Here is a 20009-nt window from a genome sequence, read left to right as displayed (position 1 = left end):
GGACTAGCAGGACCTCAGCCACGTCAGGGATACTGCCAAAGCTACACCATGCAAAACAGAAGTCGCCTGAATCAAACAGCTCTGCCGATGTTGAGGCATAACTTGTGTTTTACAGATAATGGGCACAAAAGAATTACGCTGCCTTTTCCTGGATACTGGGTTTCAGGAATCAGCAGAGGTTCTAGCTGACTGAAGGGATGCCGCTTGGAGAGTTTCAAGCTTGCCTGACAAGGGACCTCAGCGTAAAGATACTGTCTAGTTACTGCTTCTTGGAGCATAAACCCCTGTGCGTGAGGCTCTCTTCATTGTTAAAGCACAAAGCAATGTCAAAGTTGGGTGCAGGAATAAAGCTGAGCCACTTTTCTAATTACTATATCCTTGTGCCTTTGCTTCTTTTGGAGAAATGTCAATCACCCAGCAAGCTTTTAATCTTCAAGACCCTCTTAAGCAGAACAGAGAAAGTATAAATGAGGATTGGCCAAGCAGATCCTGGCACCGCAGAATGAGATCCATCTACACTTTAACAGGGACAAAGCAGTCTTGTTTTGCTGGGTGTTCTGATTTTTGGATTCCAAAGGGATATATGGACATGTTTTAAGGAGGAACTGTGTGATTCATTTGGAGTTTAATTCAGAGAGAAGAAATTTAAAATGACCTTTGTTTATGGGGGGAGGAGAGAGTAATACTCTGTCTATTTTACTCTGCTAACGAAAGACATCAATGTAATGAATCACGTAAAGGACTAGAAGGGAAGAAAATAATATAATATTGCAGCATTTTCTATCTTTACTTTGCCTTGACTTGAAAGGGTTTTTGCTTATTTTGCAGAGACTGCATTAATATTTTTTTCCAAGCTAGCAATTCCTCACGCACATATTCTACTACACCATCAGGTTTCCTCTGCAGAGCACACCAGCTTCTGTCCCACCTCCCCCCAGATCCCATTTTTTTAATTTTCTGAACTGTGATCATTCCTCACTATTAATTCATTAAAATGAATTAATTCCTGGGTTTTTTTCACTTAAATAAATATGGTACCTCTAGCAATGTATACATATATGCATACACTTGTATATACATACAAAAATCATTCTTCTTCAAATTCAGGCTATGCTTATAGTTGTGAGGTGAGCTTGTGGGCGTGCTGAAGTGTATGGGCCAAAAGGTAGCTTTACATTTTTTCCTGTCCCTCTTGGTATTTTGCAGACACGGGAGCTTTCCTGATGTCACGCACAGAGAGAGCAGGGAGGATTTGCAGGTAGGCTGAGCTCAGGCTAACCCTATTACCCTGCAGACATCCTACATCTAGTGCAGGGTGAGTCAGGCAGCACACGAGGTTTTTTGCCCACTCCCTGACTCAGTCTCCAAACATACACTACAGGCATCGCCTGCATGTCTCTAGAAATCAAGAAGGTCCCTGTTTTAATGTCCTTAACAGCATTACAAAAACTATGTCGTTGTCCTGGTTTGCATACCCACAGCAAAACAATCATCTCAAGGAGCTGCCAGACAGCTTTTAGTGCCAAACTGATATAAACACCCCGGAGGGATGCAAATCCAGCTCTATTATACAGAACTGTATAATGCTACTGTGTCCTTCACAAAAATATCCACTAAGTGTCCTTTTAACACGTAAAGCTAGAGCCAGTCTGAGACTGAGCAGTCAAGCTTAGTAGCTGGCCAACTGAATTGTAACCAATATAAGCTACAAGGCTCAGAAAGGGAGGTAGCACCTATGTTTTCCTTCTCATTTGCTGAATTGCAGATGATCACTGGACTGTGGCAGGATATTGAGGGAGGAAAAGAACAACAGGCAGAGGAGCAGGTGAGGAGGTACTGTAAGTGGCCATAATAGAGAGAATTCAAATGCAGCAGAGAACCGGTCAGATAATGACTGGGAGCTCCGGAAAGAGGAGATGAAAGGAGACTAAGCAAGGGGAAGAGACATGAGAAAAAAGTAAGGGAGAAAGTGAGAAAAATGAAAGAGAAGTCTAAGGAATAGAGAATTTGAGGAAAAGGGCATATTTCTTCTTCCCCTCTTCCATCTGCCCTCACACACCCCTTCAGTGCACTCCTTCCTCCTACTTGTTAATGCTGTAACTGAAGAAGGCTCCCTCCTGACACAAGATGCTGGGCTCCCCCTCTGCTATAGCAGGACAAAAAAGGCTGACTGCACGTTTATAACATCTCCTCATAGACTTGCCTACAGTGTTGAACCACCCCCTCCTCTTGCAAGTCTTACCCATGAAGGTGTAGGGTTTGCAGCCAGTAATGGCACATGTTGCAGGAACAGCCCAGAAGTCTTACACAGAGAAGCCACTTTTACAAACAGGTACTGGTATAAAGCATTTGCATATTTACACGTGCCTTATGGAAAAGAAGCACAGATACAGTGACTCCCTTTCCGCCGTAAATGATCATTAAAAATGTTCAACAGAATATAAAGAAGGAAAATTAATTTCTTGGCAAGTTTCTTACATTTTCAGGAAACGTAGCAAGCAGCTACGTTTTGTTCTAGCTTTTACTGTGGATGAACTCTTTTATGCACTGATGAAAACGTTTGCATATCTTCACACAGTGTTCTTACACCTGTAGATGCAGATTTCTTTCATACAGAATTGAATGGGTGGTTGCAACAGAATTAAGACTGAATAGGACAGATGACCAGAAACTGGTCAAGAGGTAAGAACGCACCAATGAAAGCATATTTATAAAGATTTAGCTCTCTAAATACACAGTGCTGAAAACATCTTTATTGTATTTTCAGGGAGATGACCCATCTACTGAAACCTAATAGGACATTTCATTGTTATCCTTCAGACAACCCACAAGGAAAGGTTATTTAAATATATTATGCAGCCATTTTATCTTTTTTTTCAGTATCAAATAGCTGTAGCCAGCAACATGCGCTTTTTATAGAACTAAAGGCAAAACATTAAGAATAGTATTTATTTTAGCCAAAAAAAAGGTCCAAACAGCTGTCTTCTGAAATTAGTCAAGAAATACTTCTGGCTACTTCACCTTAAAAATGAGCCCCAATGATGTGACCAACCATTTTGAATATAGTAATTATGGAGGATAAGAAACTTGCTGTTACTAGATTCTTATATTAACAAAAAAATGCCTCACTTTATGCTACCCTTCTTTTCAGATCTTTGCAGCATGTGACAGGATTGATACTGTTCTTTTAATAAATAATGCCTCTGTATCATTATCATTCTGGTCAGTGCCTTCTGAACATATCCAAGAGACAGAGCAAGTATGCAAATTCAAAACAGATTATTAAAAAGACCGAACTAATGACTCACATTTTCATTACTCAAAGAAAATAGTATTTGAAATACTGTCAAATGTGATAGTGGCAAAAATGAAGCACACTGGCCTGCATTTACAGCAGAATGATATTTTTAAAACATGCCAGTCAACTTTCTGATGTTTAATTGGTGGCTGAAGTGATGAGAAGAGGAGGTCCCTCAGAGGTTTGAGCTATTCCAGGACAACATCATTGGTGAAAGTTTTTGACAGTATATTGACTTTCCTTAGAAGTTTTGTTTATGTTCATAATAAAAAGGAACTCTAATGGCTTCTTTTTGCTCTTTGTTTTTTTGCTTTTCTTTGCAGTGAGCATTGACAGGCATTTCTGAGAGACTCCAGTCGGTTTCAAAGCTGGATATGGACTGGGATACAAGTAGAGGCAGCAGAAAAATTATAATGAAAGTGAACCATTCAGTATTCTGATGAAGTTGAAAAATTAGGACTGTTTACATAAATCAGAACTTATTTGCATTTTCTGACATTTCTGGTCTCTTTTTCCCTCAATCAAGAGTTTATGTTATATATCAGATAGATTAATGAATAAAAAAGAAAAAAAGTAGGCAAAGAGTCCTGCCATCTCAGTTAGTGGTACCTGCAGTTTGGCCAAATCGTGTCCCTGCTCTTACATCTGTTTCAAAAACAGATTCAGTGATACATGCATCCAGGACAAAGCTTTTAAAGAGCATCCAAAATTGCATGTTTAAACACTTGTTTGCACAGGCCCAGTTGGTATTTTATACAGAATATGGGCAGATTCAAATCTTGCATTTCTGAGTAATCAGCATTTGTAAACCATTTGCGAGTGTACTTTCAGAAACCCTTTAGAACTTGTCCCACTTGTCTTAACTAGCATTATGAAGAAGCTTTAATAGATTTAATAGGCATGCAAATAATAGTTTCTAAATGACTCTGTTTCACAGTAGGCAGAACATATTCTCAAATTATTCTCCCATTTAGATACTCTTTCTGATTTCAAAATGAAATAGAAATTATCAGAGTTAGAGTTATATGCCTACTACTGCTTTTAATTATTCTAAACATATCTGGAATTACTATGTAGACTGATATATATCAGTGCAAATACTTTCAACAGCAGAGAGGAGATCTTCTCCCCTGCCCAAGTCCCTGTTTTCCTGTGGGACATGGGGAACAAATCACACCAACTCCCTCTAAGTGCACAACAAGTCATAGAGACAAAATACCTTTTACCATATTACGGATAGGCTGGAATAGCTCAGCTGCTGATTCCTCCTCTCCATGACAGTAGAGAGGGAATGTATTAAATACATTAGCAGTTTAGAGAGCCCAGGAGGTATTAACACCTACGTGAGATGACTCTCAGCAACACATCAAGCTTGCTTTACCCTCCAGGCATAGGACCCAAGTGCTGCACTCACTAACTCTGCCCCAGAGCCCGCAGGCATTCACCCACCCGTTCCCTTGTACCAGTGCTGCCCCTCGTCCTCACAGCCAGGTCTCACTGAGCCTTGGAGGAGTCCAAACTTTTTAATTTTGGCATTTTAAAGCAAAAGAATCCACAGCAAGAACCCATGAAGAAATCCATTTTCACCCCAGTGCTGGCTGCAACTTAGGGCAACGGCAGCAGAGATTTTACCAAGCTTTCCTCTGCAGCATTGCAATGGAGAAAACACAATACCAGACTCGTGAAGTCAAATTAAACAAAATGCCATTTAAAACTTAGCTGCTGAGACAACATTAGATCAAAGCTGACCAAAGGAAAACACAGTCATGAGAGGAGTAATGCCATTAATTTAACTAAGTAATTCCTGAACACTACAGCCTGAATAATAGGAAGAGGTCTCCCTATAAATTCCTCTCTCCCATTTCATTGGCACTGTCACACACTGGAAGTTTGGCAGAAAACACAGTAAAGATACTGTAACTCTATTAATTAAGAGGGCTTGCATATAGGGAAGACAATATATACAAGCAAAAAAGACTAATGGCGCAATATGGAAATGGAAAACAGGTGGTTCTCAGACTACATGTATCCAGCTTTCATAAACTGCTGTAGCATCAGCTATGAAGGTGCTGAATGCAACCCACTGGACTGAAGTGAGAACCCTGCTCTCATTTAAATCTGCTCTGGTTTGGGTCAGCAGGGAACCGGCTCCAGATTTCCCCTGAGCCATCGAGGGTAGGGCGCTGCTTGCCTCCTCACCTCTGAAAAACACTTGGGCACATCTGAGGGGCTATGGCTAAACGCTCAAGATCAGCAGTGGAGATCTCATAAACAAACTTCAAAGTAAATATTTTACCAGGCATATGTAAGCACTTATTAAGATTTATATCATATCTTCAGTGTCCTTGACATTTTACAATAGTGTTTATTTCCTTGCTTGCTAATTCACAGAATTGCATAACCTACAAGGAATTTACACATTAGAAATGAGCAAGATAAGAACTTCATGAATATGACATTAGCACAACGTTCTAATACAAACATACACAATGCTAAGTAGGAATAAAGCATTTCCTAGGGGCAGAGGAGGTCCCGCACGCTACTGAGTAAGTGTTGTGTGACAACCTGCAGGGAACTCAACGAAGGCGAAAGGACCCAGTTTGTCCTGTCAAGCAGCGCTCTGTGCTGCCTCTCTGGGCTGAACACACAGAGGAAAGGGCTGGGGATTAGGTCAGTGAATCAATGACCCTCCTGTTGTATCAGCCCAGCACTCCTGTCAGGGGAGGGGAGATAAAACAATTCCAAGGCTAAAACAGCTCTACAAAGATAGTGAGATCTAGTCTATAAATGTGGACTGCTTTTTTTCCAATGAAGAAAAAAAAAACCATGAGTAGTCTGTGTATTGTGACCATTTATAAAGTGCGACATGTGGCTTGTATTCACAGATGTTAGAGCTCACATGTAAGATTACAATGAAAATTAATCCCATTATAATGAACAATTCTATTTTTACCTGGTCATTAATGGGACATAAAAATCATTCTGAGACATCATTTCATAGAGGCACCTAATGAAAATTTTTCCAACAGAAATCTGTAAAAATTAAACCGGGGGTTTAAAGATTCCTCCGTAATGCGAGGGAGTAGGTGTGAACAGTTTTGGAGAAGGCACGCACTGTAATCAGATGCGGGCTTTTGCTATTCTGTGAAGGATGTCAGAGGCATTTTCTTTTTTCCCCTGACTCATCCTTTTCCCTAGTGGATATTCTGACCCTTAGTCCTGGCAAATCCAGCAGTACCAAAAAGTTCTCTCTGGTACCTCATTAATCACTCCCCTGCCATGTGCTATCTTACCTGCAGATGTAATTCTTCTTGCAGGATTCTTGTAAATTCAGGCAGTTTGGTTTCTCCCTGTCCTCATATGAACACACAGGAACAATAGTCTGCCGCCTCCTTTCTGTACAGGCTACGTCTCGACAGGAGCAGAAGAGCATCCCGTAGCTGTGCTTTGGGGGAACTTTGTCAAAAAATAGCCGGAGGGCCTTATGACACTTCCGCTTGTTACAGATTTCATTAGACGTGCTGCTGGTGCAGGGGGTTATGTAAGCAGATCTGAACCTCTTGCAGGTATCATTTAGGTTACAAGCTTTTGCTGCATCCAAGCAATTGTTCCCCTTTGAAAGTACTGGCTCCACTAGAAAAAACAACACAACAGCAGTAAGAAATGCGTCACATTTATATTGTGTTTTGATGTTTGTGTTTATTTCACTGTTAATGAGATCCTGATTATATATTTGTTACATACAAAACTTTCAGTGCCAGAAACTGCCACCAGTCCTTACGTTTCCTAGGGTAATGGTTTAACGAGTGAACAAGAGCACAGGCATGAGTTAAGATCAGAATGCTGGCAAATAAATGATGATTACACCGGGCAGGTTGTACTTTATCTTCTTTGTAGCAGACATGCAGGATGAATATTGGGTAAGACTTGGCCTCACTAAAAAACTATTAAAATCGCTGGTAAATTGGAAGGGATGCGTTTGGCCTGTCACAGAAGAACACAGTGATAACGTGGCCTCCTAACTCGGGTTGTGTAAAGCTCTGACATTTTTTATTTTTTCCTTGAACAGTATAAACGACATTCAGTGTCCACACCAGCTAACAACATTTAAATGTAATTTGTGTACTCCGCAGAATGTAAAAGCCACATGCCTGTTACTACAGTTTTGGAAGTATAAAACCAGCCCACCCAGACAGAAAGGAAAGCAGGTGCAGACCCATGACTGTGAGCTCTCTACGGCCACCCACAAGGCCTGTAAGCTCCATGCTTAGTTAAAGACATTGTCACAACATCTATAGATGCCACCTGAACCCTGGAAGTTTTATGAAGTTTACAAGCCTTGAAAAAGCTGATGTGGCTGTGAAAGAAACATTTTAAAACAAGGAGTATGTCTCTCTCACACACACACATGCACACGCTACAAGAAGTTATAGAAAAAATTAAACTCAGATAAAAGTTAAGGCTATAATTACACATTTAATTTTGCAATACATTATCCAGATATTAAAACCCAATATATGTTTTGCTTGAAAATGAAGGCAACTGGCATTAGAATGCAAAATTCAATTAAGAATAATTGTAATGCTGCTTTCGATATTAGGAATGCCAACATCACAAATCCAAGAAAATAAATTAATTTCCCATTGCTACAGAATTTGCAAGCTGAACAAAACATTTTGCAAATATCCAAAACTCTGCAGCAACCTCTTAGGGGGGATGACCAAAGATAAAACATCTCAAACAATCTAAAAAGCTCTAAGTTCCTCTTAAAAGAAGCTTTTTTTCTTGATCTTCCACCTTTTCCCAAAAACTCAGTCCAAGGCCCGTCTACAACTGAGTGCCACTGCTCTCCCTTTCCCTACTACTCTGCCTCCCATTCCCCGGCCGGAACATCAACTTTTTCTCCTTTCCCACATCAGGAAGAGATGATGTAGCTTGGCTGACATGGGGCACCAAGGTACTGCATTTGCTTGAACTGACTGTGCCCGAGACAATCCTTGGGTGCTAGCACACACTTCACCGTATACAAATATATTACCTGCTACTACCCCATGGGTCTTAGATATCCAGAGATAATGCAATGCATAAGTAGCATTAGATTTTTCACTCTAGCGATATGCTGTAACCACGTTCAGTGGGTTCGTACATTCAACCTTTGTACATTTACTGTTCATACTCCAAGTCCTTCCCAATCCCAGTTTCTTGCCCAATAAACTGCAACTTTTTGCTTCTTATCTTCACAAATTACAAAATTATAAACATGCAGCATTTGACTATAAATTAACAGAGGCAAGGATTTCTTATAATAGCAGCCTACCACAGTTCAAGCAATACCAGATGCAGAAGAGATGAGATATCCAAAATACAACCCTCTCATAAAATTGTAACATTTTATATAAAATGTTGCATTACATTAGCATACAACTATAATCTTAACTATGAACTCTCAAAGTTTTTTTTTATACAGTATATAGAATTATATGTTTAGTACAAATATAATTACTATGTAATCTGCAGGGCATATAATTATGCAATATATGAATAGTACATGCTAATTACTATGTGATTGCAGAGTAATTACATGGTTATTTGTGCCTGGGAGTCAACTGCTGAATTCCACTCTTTAAAACAAGATTCCATGGAAGAGCTCTGAATGGGGCATTTCAGTATGAACAGACATCAGCTTACTGTATGATACATTACACAGCATTCTTTAAAAGAAAACCCAAGATGTAATAAAGCACCTCTTTGCTAATATCATATACATGTTTTCCATTAAGGGTGTAAAATGCAGTAAATGCTGATACAGAACTGAAAAGCACTGTGAATACGAACACCTCAAAAACCAAAATGGACAGGTTAATCAATCTTTTTAAAAAATAGAGCACAAGCCAATTCACTGACCACACAAACAGCAGTGAAAGTTATCTTGGATGAAAGTTGAATTAGGTGAAAATTGTTTGTAAACAATAGTTATGCTCATTGGTATCTTTCATACAATTTACATCTACCGAAGACTTACATTCCTCTACATGTCAACCCTGAACATGGGCTGGGTGTTTTGGTGTTTGGTTTTTTTATCTAGAACTACCCCTGGCTGTAACTTGCCACTTGCCTTTTCTATTTTGATACATGTGTCTCTTGCTATTGTTTCTGGCATATTTATCATCACATTATACAAATTATTTCCACCTTTTAAACCCAAGAATAATATACAGCACATGAGAGATGCATCAACTGCATTTGAATTAAACTAGACTGTCTAAACCAACTCTTCTCATTAATGCCAGCTTCTCCCAAGCTTTTAAATCATGTTTTAATGCAAAATTCACAACCCAGAACACACTTTGTGCTTTATTTTTATTGCAAAAGTACAACATAATTATTTCTAAGTCCTGTGGTAACTACAAACAGTTAACAAGACTGAGAGTGTTTCTGAGGATTACTTACGCAGCAGTAATACATAAGGTCAAAATTTCACCCAGCTTCTGTTCTGCAAAGCTTAAATTATTAAGACAGGCAGGAGTTTGGCTCTTACTAGGTACTGACTATGTTAAGAGCAAATGGATCTAATCCAGAGCTACTTTTCCTGCCAGCATCCTTTGGAAAAGGTCTGTGTAAGAAGATCCTTTTTCAGTTCCCCCCTCTCTTGGGGCTCTTGGATATGGATTGAGGGCGGTCGGAGCAGCAGCCTGGGACAAGTAACGATTCCTTCCCACCACCATTTCCCCACCCAGAGCTTCCTCTCTCCCAAGTCCACTTTGCCTTGGGCCCATTCTGGAAATCTCTGCCAAACCATGCAGCTCTCCGCTCCTGCCAAATCACTGCAGACCCCGAGGTAAGTTACTTCCAGGCAGGTGATAAGTGATGCCGCACGCCTGGGTGCGAGGCACTGGTTCCCACCCGCGGCAAGGGGCCCAGCAGAGCAGAACTGCAAACACCAGGGTGCTGCCTCCCAGCAGAAGTCACCAGCAGCTGCGAGCTGCTTTGCTGCTATGGCCGCTATCCTGATGCGCTGCAGGCAGTCATGGCAGAACACAGCCAGAGCCAGGAGCTGCTGCCTTGCTGGGAAAGCAGCAGCTCCCAACATCCATAGAGTTAGGTTGCCTAAAAACATCCTCCTACCAGGCAGTTTGCCGTACACTATGTGCAAACACTCTGGGGCAAGAATAATTGGTTTACTGATACTAACTTACCTCTACATGGATCACTGCCTCACAGCTCTTCTACTGCACATCTAACACGTGCATGCAAGACCTTTTTCTGATAAATTTTACAGATGAAAAAACAGGCCTTGTATTATAGTGTAAGGTGTTAACACTTTGATATTTGTTATCTCCTGAACGCCCCCGCGACCCTGGCCCAACATTGTTACAGCTGCAACAGCTCTGGACTCAAGCTTCCATACAACAGCAGAAAGAAGCCAGTCAAATGCTCCAGTTTTTTATCCAGAGATGTTTCTGAAGTTTTAATAGGGTTTCCTCTGCCCTGTGTGATCTTCCTTATGCTTCACCCTCTTTCACAGTCTCTTCACCTTAATCTTTCATCTTCCTTGCATTTCCATTTCTGTTTCATTTCTGCACCTACTGAGCCTTTGGCTGTCTCCTCAACTCCTGTTAACCCCATGGTGCACAAGAAGGGATTCTCAGTGGATCTCGGTAGCTTCTTATTTGTGCTCCCACTAGATGGAAGGAGTGAAAGGACTATTTCTTGTTCTATAAGATTCTTATTAAACAGCAAAATGGACACTTGGTTTTCCATTTTCTTACAGTACATAAAAAGCAATTTACTGAGGTTGCCATTAAAATTACAATTACTATTTGCAAGTAATTAGCCTTAGTAGGTTTTCTAGGGTTTTTAGTGAAGGGAATGCTGTAAAGAGAGCAGTAAATGCTAATGTGATGGAAGGCAAAATTACAAAGTGATAGAGGTGACTGCACGGGTATGGGCCTACTTCAATGCAGGTGCAGAAAAGGGCAATATGGAACCAAAAACCGACCAGAATGAAGAGGAGAACCATGATCCCACTTTAACAAAAGTGCTGCTATGGGGTTCACCAAAGTACTTCTGCTTTGTAAGAACAGATTAAAAATATAAGGAAAGCATGGGAAATATTGTCATCTGCATCTTAATGGATTCAAATAAACTACCATTTTCCTGGACAAATTATTTCTAATCCCAAATGGCAGAGAAAAAACAAGTCATCCCTGAGAAATCATGAGACTGATGCACATACATGTTCATGTTATTCTGAGGTTCTACTTGTCTTCTGCTCAGCCTTTAACAGTCAGGCCTACTTCAAACCTTTTCCATAATCATGATAAGCAGGTGCTTTACTTTTTAAAATTAAAGCTAATACATTATCAGCTATACCCAGGGCCTTCAGAGCACTACCAAATACAACAATATGCATGCTGAAATTACAATAGATGGCAGCAGTAGGTACACCAGGTGACAAGGATGTTGAGACTGACTGCTTTGTGCAGAAGAGCCCACCCAGGGCTAGAGCAACAAAAGGACCTAAAACAAAACTGCCTAAACTGAGACTTTAGGTTTCTGAGACCAAAGCCGGAACGTTTTACATTCCTGGTCAGTTCTCCCCGGTGCTGGGCATGCAAGTCTTTGATAACGCGAATTTCACAGGTCCCTAGAATTCTCTGCTGAATACACCCATAAATCCACCTGAAGAGGTAAAGACCATCTCCTGTCCAAGCCCTATAGAGATTAAAAACATTTACATTGCTCAGTGTGAACCAACAGACATGATTTGGAAGTGTTCATCACTACCATGTTCTGCACAACTGCTATGCCCAAAGTCTTTTTCAAAACACCCTGGCCTTCGTTTTCATGAGACTCCACAGATGAATCATCAGTCGGGATCTAGGAGACCTTCATTCAATGCCTTGCCTGACGTGAAGCTGTTCTCATTTCCCAGAAGGGTTCTCAAACATCTCACTGTGGGGCGTTCTCAAGAAGGTGCACGGGAAACAGTGCATATTGCAAAACACATGAGAGAGCATGATGCTTCAGCCCAAGGATGAGAGATCTCCCTGGGAGGCAGATCGCTGGGTTCTGGCCCACACCCAGGAAAGAGAGTTATTTCTCTTATAAGAGCAATGACTGGAAACCAGGAAGATGACTCCCTTAATTGTAAGTCTGCAGAGGTGCGATCCCACTTATGCTCTCTTCTTCTAATCCCTTCTAAATAACATAATCCTTTCTATACCACAGCTCCTCCCCTTCCTTCCTGACCAGCCTACTGCCTAATCCATAGGGTACTCTCCCAGGCTTTGGGAAAACCTGTAGAGAAGAGCACAGAGCACTGGCATCCCACGTCCTCAAAGACTCCTCTCATCACTGACTTAATGACTAAAGCACCATGACATCTCCTGCTAGGTGCCCATTAAAAGAAGAGTGGCTCTCTACTACCAGGAGCGTACACCAATTGCTGTGTGGACAGACAGAGGCTGTGAATCTGGCTCCTCAGGTTCAAAGTCTTCCAACAAATCTGTTTCTGTATTTCTTATTGTCCATCTAGAGATTTATTGTGCCGGGTTTTTTGTTGGTTGTTTGGGGTTGGGTTTGTTTGGTTGGTTTTGGTTTTTTACACAGTATTCCCTGTGCACTTTATAAGGATTCTGGGTGTCTTTAGATATCACCTGGAAGCAAGGGCTCCTGACTTTATGTGCCTAAATCTATCTCTTGGTCTGTTTCTGGATGTTTAATTCTACTAAGAGGGCCACAGGCCCTACGTGCTGCATTTTGCATTGCCCAAGTTAACCACTGGATCTGGCCTCTAATACTTAGCAGGACTCTTGTCTCCATTTAGAGTTAGGTGCTGATACCTTTAGTTGACCATTTCCTGGTGCATTTAATAGACATTACAGATAAAGACTGCAAGAGAAAACTCCTATGCTGGATATTTGTTGATGAAAAAGGAGAGAAATGATGTCTTAAGATTTCCTTTGGTACTTTCAGTCTTTTCTGAGGAGGAATGGGGAAAGGCTAAGCAGAAAAAGCAGGTGGCTGAGCCCTGTGGGTTGGCTGATGGACATCTGCTCGACTGACAGGCTATGTTAAGAGGAAAGTCTTGCAACCCCACAGTGAACTGGTTTAAATTTTTGTTCCACGAGAGCAGTGAGGGAGCGGAAACCCTGCTCCCCGGTGTTAACAACATTGCAGTCTGCTGCTGAAATTCTTTCTGTCTTCACTCACACAAATGTCCTGATCTATCACCTTTCATTTCTGCTACAAATCTAATGAAAGGTTATGCTAAGGTCCCTAATTTTCCACGTGGCACTGAGGATGGCAGTTTTTCATTATATTCACACCAGCATAGTTAAATCCATTTTATTCACTAGAGTTCTGAATTTTCAATAATCTAAGCTCAAGAATTTGGTTCTTTAATGGTACTTTTACTTCTTCTGTCCAAGGTATCTCATGTAGGAGGCAGAAATGTATGAATAAAATCAGAGGCTGCTAAACAAAGACGCTTCCAGTTGTTGCAAATTGATCCAGTCACTGTTTCTCACATTACTGCACCAATGATTTCAGTTCTACCCTGAAGAGTTTTAGGGTGTAAAGGTCATTTTCACGTATCTACACTGAACTAGCATTAGGGATGGATTATGCATGACTGGGACCATATACAGAATATTTTTTCTGAGGGAGTGATCTCAGCCATTCCCTATACAATTCATGCTCTGTACTGAGTCAGAGGCTGGTTTTGTGATGTGGAAGGCTATCGCCACGGTTTCAGCTGAGTTATTCTAATTAATTTCCCCTTAAAATATTCAAAGTGAAAACGTGTTACTGCATATGCTCTCATATTATGCAGTTCAGTATTTTATCATTGGCTAAATACTACGTCAACAGAACTGAGAAGGAACTAGCACACACAGAAATACAGAATAGACCTGTGAAAATATTCAAACCTACACGGTTGCCACGAGAAGTGATTTACTGCATGCAAGTTCTCAAGACACAGTGAGGGACTGTTTACCAAAGTCATGCCAATTTACAGGGCAAGTTTCAGCATTTCTTTTTATTACTGCAGAATTGAATTCACAACTTGTTTCCTCTTTTCCTCAGACTTGATTAATTACTGTGTTAACATAACTATTGTTCTCCTGCTTATAATGGGCTCCCTCTAAAGTGCTGCCCCAGCAAAATAAAGTAGGAGAAAGCTTCTAGCTCTTTGCTCTAGCATTGCAATCCTTTCTAATCTCACTATTTTTCAAATTTATGTTCCATTCCAATAAAGCTTGTGTGAATATTATAGCAAATCAGATAATACAAGGTTATGACCCTTGTAATTGATCCTTCAAGGTTCTTTTTGCCTTTTTCCAGTTGACGTGGTAAAAATTACATTTAGCTGTGCTTGTTGACACTTGAGAATTCACTTTGTTGGTCATATACACTGTTTCAGAGAGATCACATTACATAATGATGTATTTCTAGTGCTTTATTTCTTTTATACCTACAACCCCATTAAGCTGTAAGCAAACCTCCCGTGGGGCTGTAAGACTACAAGTATCAAGGGGGCAATGCTCCCATACTGTTCAGAGGGAGTACAGCTGGAGAAAGTATTATGTGCGGATACAGGGTTAAACATTAGCTGCTATTTTAAAATATTTTCAAATAAATAAAAGCAGCTTAAAATAAAAAGTTAAATTTCCATCTGTAGAAAAATACACATTTTAATGAACAGAGACCACGTATGCTGGCACTAGAAATCAGTTATCTGTAGCAATGGTTTCTGTATCACGTGACCACTGGAATAAAGTGATTAATTGGACTGTCTCAGTAAATGCGATCATTACACTTTTAATTAACCTTTTCAACCTCTTGCACCTTTTAGTTTCGTTATACATTAGATTTTTGCAGTTTTCCCATTATCATGCTTGACTAAGCTTAAAACAATGCAGACTTGTGTTAGAAAGATAAGAAAAACAATTCAAACAACTCTTACTGTTCCTAATAAGAAAATACCACTGATACTGTCATCATAAGAGTAGTTATAAATCAGGTGGAGGACAGACATTCTGAACTCTGTGGCTACGTTCCCACCTAATTTTTGTTTTGGCAGCACACTGTTATTTAATGGCTCTGGCTACCAGGAAACTAGCTTTTGAAAATTCTTTCTCAACCTAGTTATAATTACTCCACATAAATCATACAATGATCAATTATAATAATCTTAGCTTCATCCATTATTTAAACTTAGCATTTGAATCTACACAGCAGGAGTGCAGGAAATTCCAGAGTCCTCTCTCTGCTCACTAACAACTGCTTTATTCCTGAAGTCACGCCAGCTACAGAAAAGAAGGGGCCAGATATGCTCTTAGCTATGACATCAAAACCTGAAATAACCACAGATTTCGGATGAGGAAAGGTTTTTGGCTCTGAATATGGTATTTTTTCTAACCACACTAGCTTCCTGTTGTTGAAGCTAAATTTAACATGAGATTTTGCTTTCTTTACATTGGTGCACCAAATTCAGAGGATTTCTTCTACAATTATATACACTGAGAGTATAGTATATTCTTACTTTAAAATGGCTTAGATCTTTCTCATATATATATGCATACAGACCAGACACCTTTGTATACACAGGTGTATATGTACACAGAATGTTTCCACATATTTGGCTGCGTGTCTCCTTTCACAAGAAAGCTACTTATATGTTTATTAATAAATATGAGAAATAATCCAAGTGATTTTGTTTAACTTAAGGTTGATTCTAAGATACCTGAACTCAGTGTGATTGGAAAGATAAGTTTGATGGAAAGAGGAGAGACACTAAAAGGAAACAAACTTTCACAAAGGCTCAAGCAAAACATCCAAACATTTTTCAGAAAAACTTTATAACTGGATTTCAAATTAGTAACAAGGATTCTTAGAGCATTTTAATAAACTAACTACATATTTTTGACTATGCAAATTATTAAGCTTATGATTATTACTTTTTTGTACCTTGTCCTATTTCAGTCTCAGCCATAACATATGCTATAAAATGTAAATATAGGGTCTGCTTTGAGGTTTAATATTTTGAAATTTTCCAACACATATTTTAGTGCTTCAACTACATGCCAAGAACTGCTTTGTCAATAAAGCTGTAGTTTTCTGGTTTACTTTTTTCATTTCATTAAACAATAAAGCTGTTAAAATGTGGGAAGTGAACACATAAAAAGTATTAGGATATATTAAAAAAACCCCAAAAAGTAGTGCTTTTGCACATACAGAACCACACTTTTTCTCAACATCAAAAGAAAGAGTAATAGGTGAACCAAAGGGAAAGCGGTCAAAGGTGGGAATGTGAATACTGTCTGGCACGACAGGAAAAGGGCTGAGAAAGTCCTCAACTTTCACTACAAATGTACATACAAATGGGCACAACTCCAACACCAGGAACAAAAATATATATCCATATGTCCAAATTTGAGCATCACATGAAATTTGTCCATGGACAAAACACAAGTAGAAGCTCAGCAAATGGTGCGTAAGTAGAAATGAACTGGTAGGATTTTCAATTTTTTTTTTTAAATAAGAGGCAAATATGACCCACAGCAACTCTTTTCAGGAGATATAAAAACTCTTCCTCAAAAGCCTAACTAGGAACTCCATTTAGCTCATCGGACGGGTAAATGCACAGTGGAGGAACCAAGGAACTTCTCTGTGCTCCTCAGCTGGGAAGACTTTGATCTGCCCAAAGCCCTAAAAACTTGCAGCATTTAGATTCAAGCAGACAAAGGAGATGTCAAGGAAGGAGAGCTTGTCAGAGCAGGAAGGAAATTCTAGAAAGACAAGACTTCATACATGATAAAGCTGGCATTCATATTTGGTCTTAGAATCACAAAGTTGGAAGGGATTTCATAAAATAATCCACCCTCGTGCCCCACAGCAAGACCAGCTATACCCAGAACAAACCCTGACTGATGCTGTCTTAGATATACCCAAGTCCATAGGACCAGAGGGTATTCATGCAAAAGTGATGAGGGATCTGGCCTACGTCACTGTGAGGCTGATCTCCTTTTCATAGGTCTTGGCAATCAGGGGAACTTCCTGACGACTGGAGTGAAGCAAATGTCATGAATATCTTCAAGAAGGGCAAACAGAAGGATACAGGGAATAACAGGTAGGTCAGCCTAGCCTCAGTTGCAGGGATGGTTATTGAGCAAGCCCTTCTTGAAGACATACCCATGCACATAAAGGACAAGAAGGTGATGAAAAACAGTCAGCATGGATTTACCAAGGTCAAATCAGGCCTGACTGCCTTCTACATTGAGATGACTGATTCAATGGACAGAGGGAGAGCACAGAGTCAATTACATTGACTTTAGCAAGCCTTTTGATAGTCTCCCATATTAATCCTTGTAGCCAAACTGGAAAAACAGAGCTTGGAAAAACAGTTTCCACAGGATGGAAACTGGCCCTGCTTTGAGTGGGACCTCGATGGCCTCCAAAGGTCTCTTCCCGCCTTAACCATCTGCCTAATCTATGCTCTAACCTGTTTCTCAATAACTCCACAGCCTCTCCAAATAGCTATCCAGTATTCCCTATGCATCCCATTTGAATTTTTTCCTGGTATCTAATCAGTCACTTCCTGCAACATAATTCCCCTCTTTCCTTCCTAACTTTACTCCTTTCCTCTTAGCAATGGCTTGTTAACTTCTTGCAGACTGTCATTCTGCCATCACTCCACTCTTCTTTTAAGCCAATCCTCTCCAATCTACTAATTCTTTCTTCAGAATATAAATCATGTTTTCTAGATATCTAAACTTACGCTATTTTATTCTCGGATTTGTAAAAAAATGGAGATTACCAAAAAAACCCGTTGACCAAGAGTTACTGTACGAGTTGTACTCAGGAGATTGCTACAGACAGACAAAACCTGTTAATTCAAGAGTTGCTGAGGCATAGCTTACTCCAGCCTCAAGCAATACCAGTGTAGGTAGGAATGGTTTACACACATTGACTGTCTACTGCAGGAGTATATATTATCTTATCTATGACAGCAGCTTGCTCCTGATGGCTATAACCTGAGAAAAGAGTCAAAGTGTATAAAACCTTAGTAGAAAAATTATCCTGCTTATTCTGCAGTATTACTCTTTCGGAAGGAAAATCAAGAGAGAACAGAGGGCTGGAGAAGTGATTGTGAATCGAGTCTGACAACAGCAGCTGACGAGATAGATCAGGAAACATATGAAAGCAGAGAGTGCAGAAAGATACTCTCTCCAGCGTAACAAGGGGAAAGCTCTACCTTCTCTAAAGCTCTCCTGAAACTCCTATCAGGTAGACACAAATGTCTCTGTGGTAATGACAGAAGTACATTAGCACAAGTAAAAGGAGAGGCTAAAATTATAGCGAAAGCAGCAGTAACAGAAACGGGGCAGATGCTCAATTAGTGACAGCAGCAGTAGGGGTGGGGCGAAGGTTGCCATCATGGCAGCGGAGAGAGCAATAGAGTCAGAGAATCGCAAAAGTCACAGCAGCTGTGGAGGCACCGAATCATCCCCCCTTTCCCTGCTGCTAGTGAAAACAATTTGAGGCAGTTATCTGGCCTATCTACCAAACAATATGAGCCTCATTCCATTAATCCACCACCAGCTGCTCTTCTTTTCTCTATCAGTTGGTCCCAATGCAATCCTGTTGAATACAAATAAATTCACTATAATGTGAAGAGGGTAACACTGGTAACTCTTGTATATTCACGGATTTGCTGTGGATCAGCTTCAGGAAGCTTATATGAGCTGCAGTCACTGTGTTGCTGCTGACTTCATCTTAAGTCTCATTGCTGAGGTTTCAAAAGCCAATGATCAAGGAGATTTGTGCATTGTGGCAGGTGCACTTAATGGAACGAGGGAAACAAGATACTTTGGAAATAAGTAACTTAAATGATACTGACTTAGAGATTTAGTAATGATTGTGATTGTCACTATCCTACTGTGTGTCCAGAAGATAAAGCAGTACAAAATGAAGGTAAGGCAGCTGCGTACGATGTAAGTCACTTACCTACATGTAACTGGGGGTTTATTAACTTGAGATCATTATGTTATTTAATAAATTAGACCACACTAATAATTAGACCGCTGCCTCCTGTCTACTCTAAATTACCTTTCAGTTCCACTTATGCCACGTAAGACATGTGGCAACAGACAGAAAGCTTCTTTCTGTCTTCAGTGTTCTGGTCTTTCCTCTATTCTACGCTGATCCCTCTCCCTGAGCTAGTCTGGTTTACCTTTACTTATCTCTTATAAATGTCCAACTTCTCTTTTTTTCCCAAATGTAAAAATGTAGCTCTTCCTGAAAAAAGGCAAGAAGGAAATCAAATCATTTTGACTTCATTGTTATCTACATAGCACGTGTGACTTTTTCAAGATGTTGCCCCCATGCCTCAGCTCTCTGTTATTTAGTGTCCAGTCTGAAGCCCACTGAACACAGTATTTTGACTTCCATTTGCTTCCATAAACTCTGGATCCAGGTTTTATGTCCTAATTCAGCCTGTGCCTTAAACCCATTTAAATCAACTAAGCATTTGATTAAGTGGTATCATGAACTGGGCATAAGCTTACTCTCTCCTTGGCTCCATTTTTAACTCTAAAATACATATGGAATGCATTGGCTTTTATTTAGTGTACACGTTTACAAATACATGAATGCACACATACATAGGAGTAAAGTAAAAACAACTGAAAGAGAAAACCAGTGT

General features: G+C 40.1%; 1 protein-coding gene across 1 annotated transcript in view; it reads right to left on the bottom strand.

Moving 5' to 3' along the window:
- GFRA1 (GDNF family receptor alpha 1) overlaps positions 1 to 20009 on the bottom strand; it is a gene marked incomplete at both ends in the record, with an annotated part of 143730 nt that overhangs the window by 47672 nt on the left and 76049 nt on the right. Inside the window, one exon of the mRNA XM_082311231.1 lies at positions 6592 to 6931. Within this exon, the coding sequence (XP_082167357.1) occupies positions 6592 to 6931 (340 nt within the window). The remainder of the gene's footprint in view (positions 1 to 6591; positions 6932 to 20009) is intronic.

This window comes from Platalea leucorodia (genome assembly GCF_965183815.1).
Source record: "Platalea leucorodia genome assembly, chromosome: 4".
Lineage (NCBI taxonomy): Eukaryota > Metazoa > Chordata > Aves > Pelecaniformes > Threskiornithidae > Platalea > Platalea leucorodia.
Note: the sequence above shows the minus strand (reverse complement) of the source record. Positions and strands in the feature narration are given on the sequence as shown.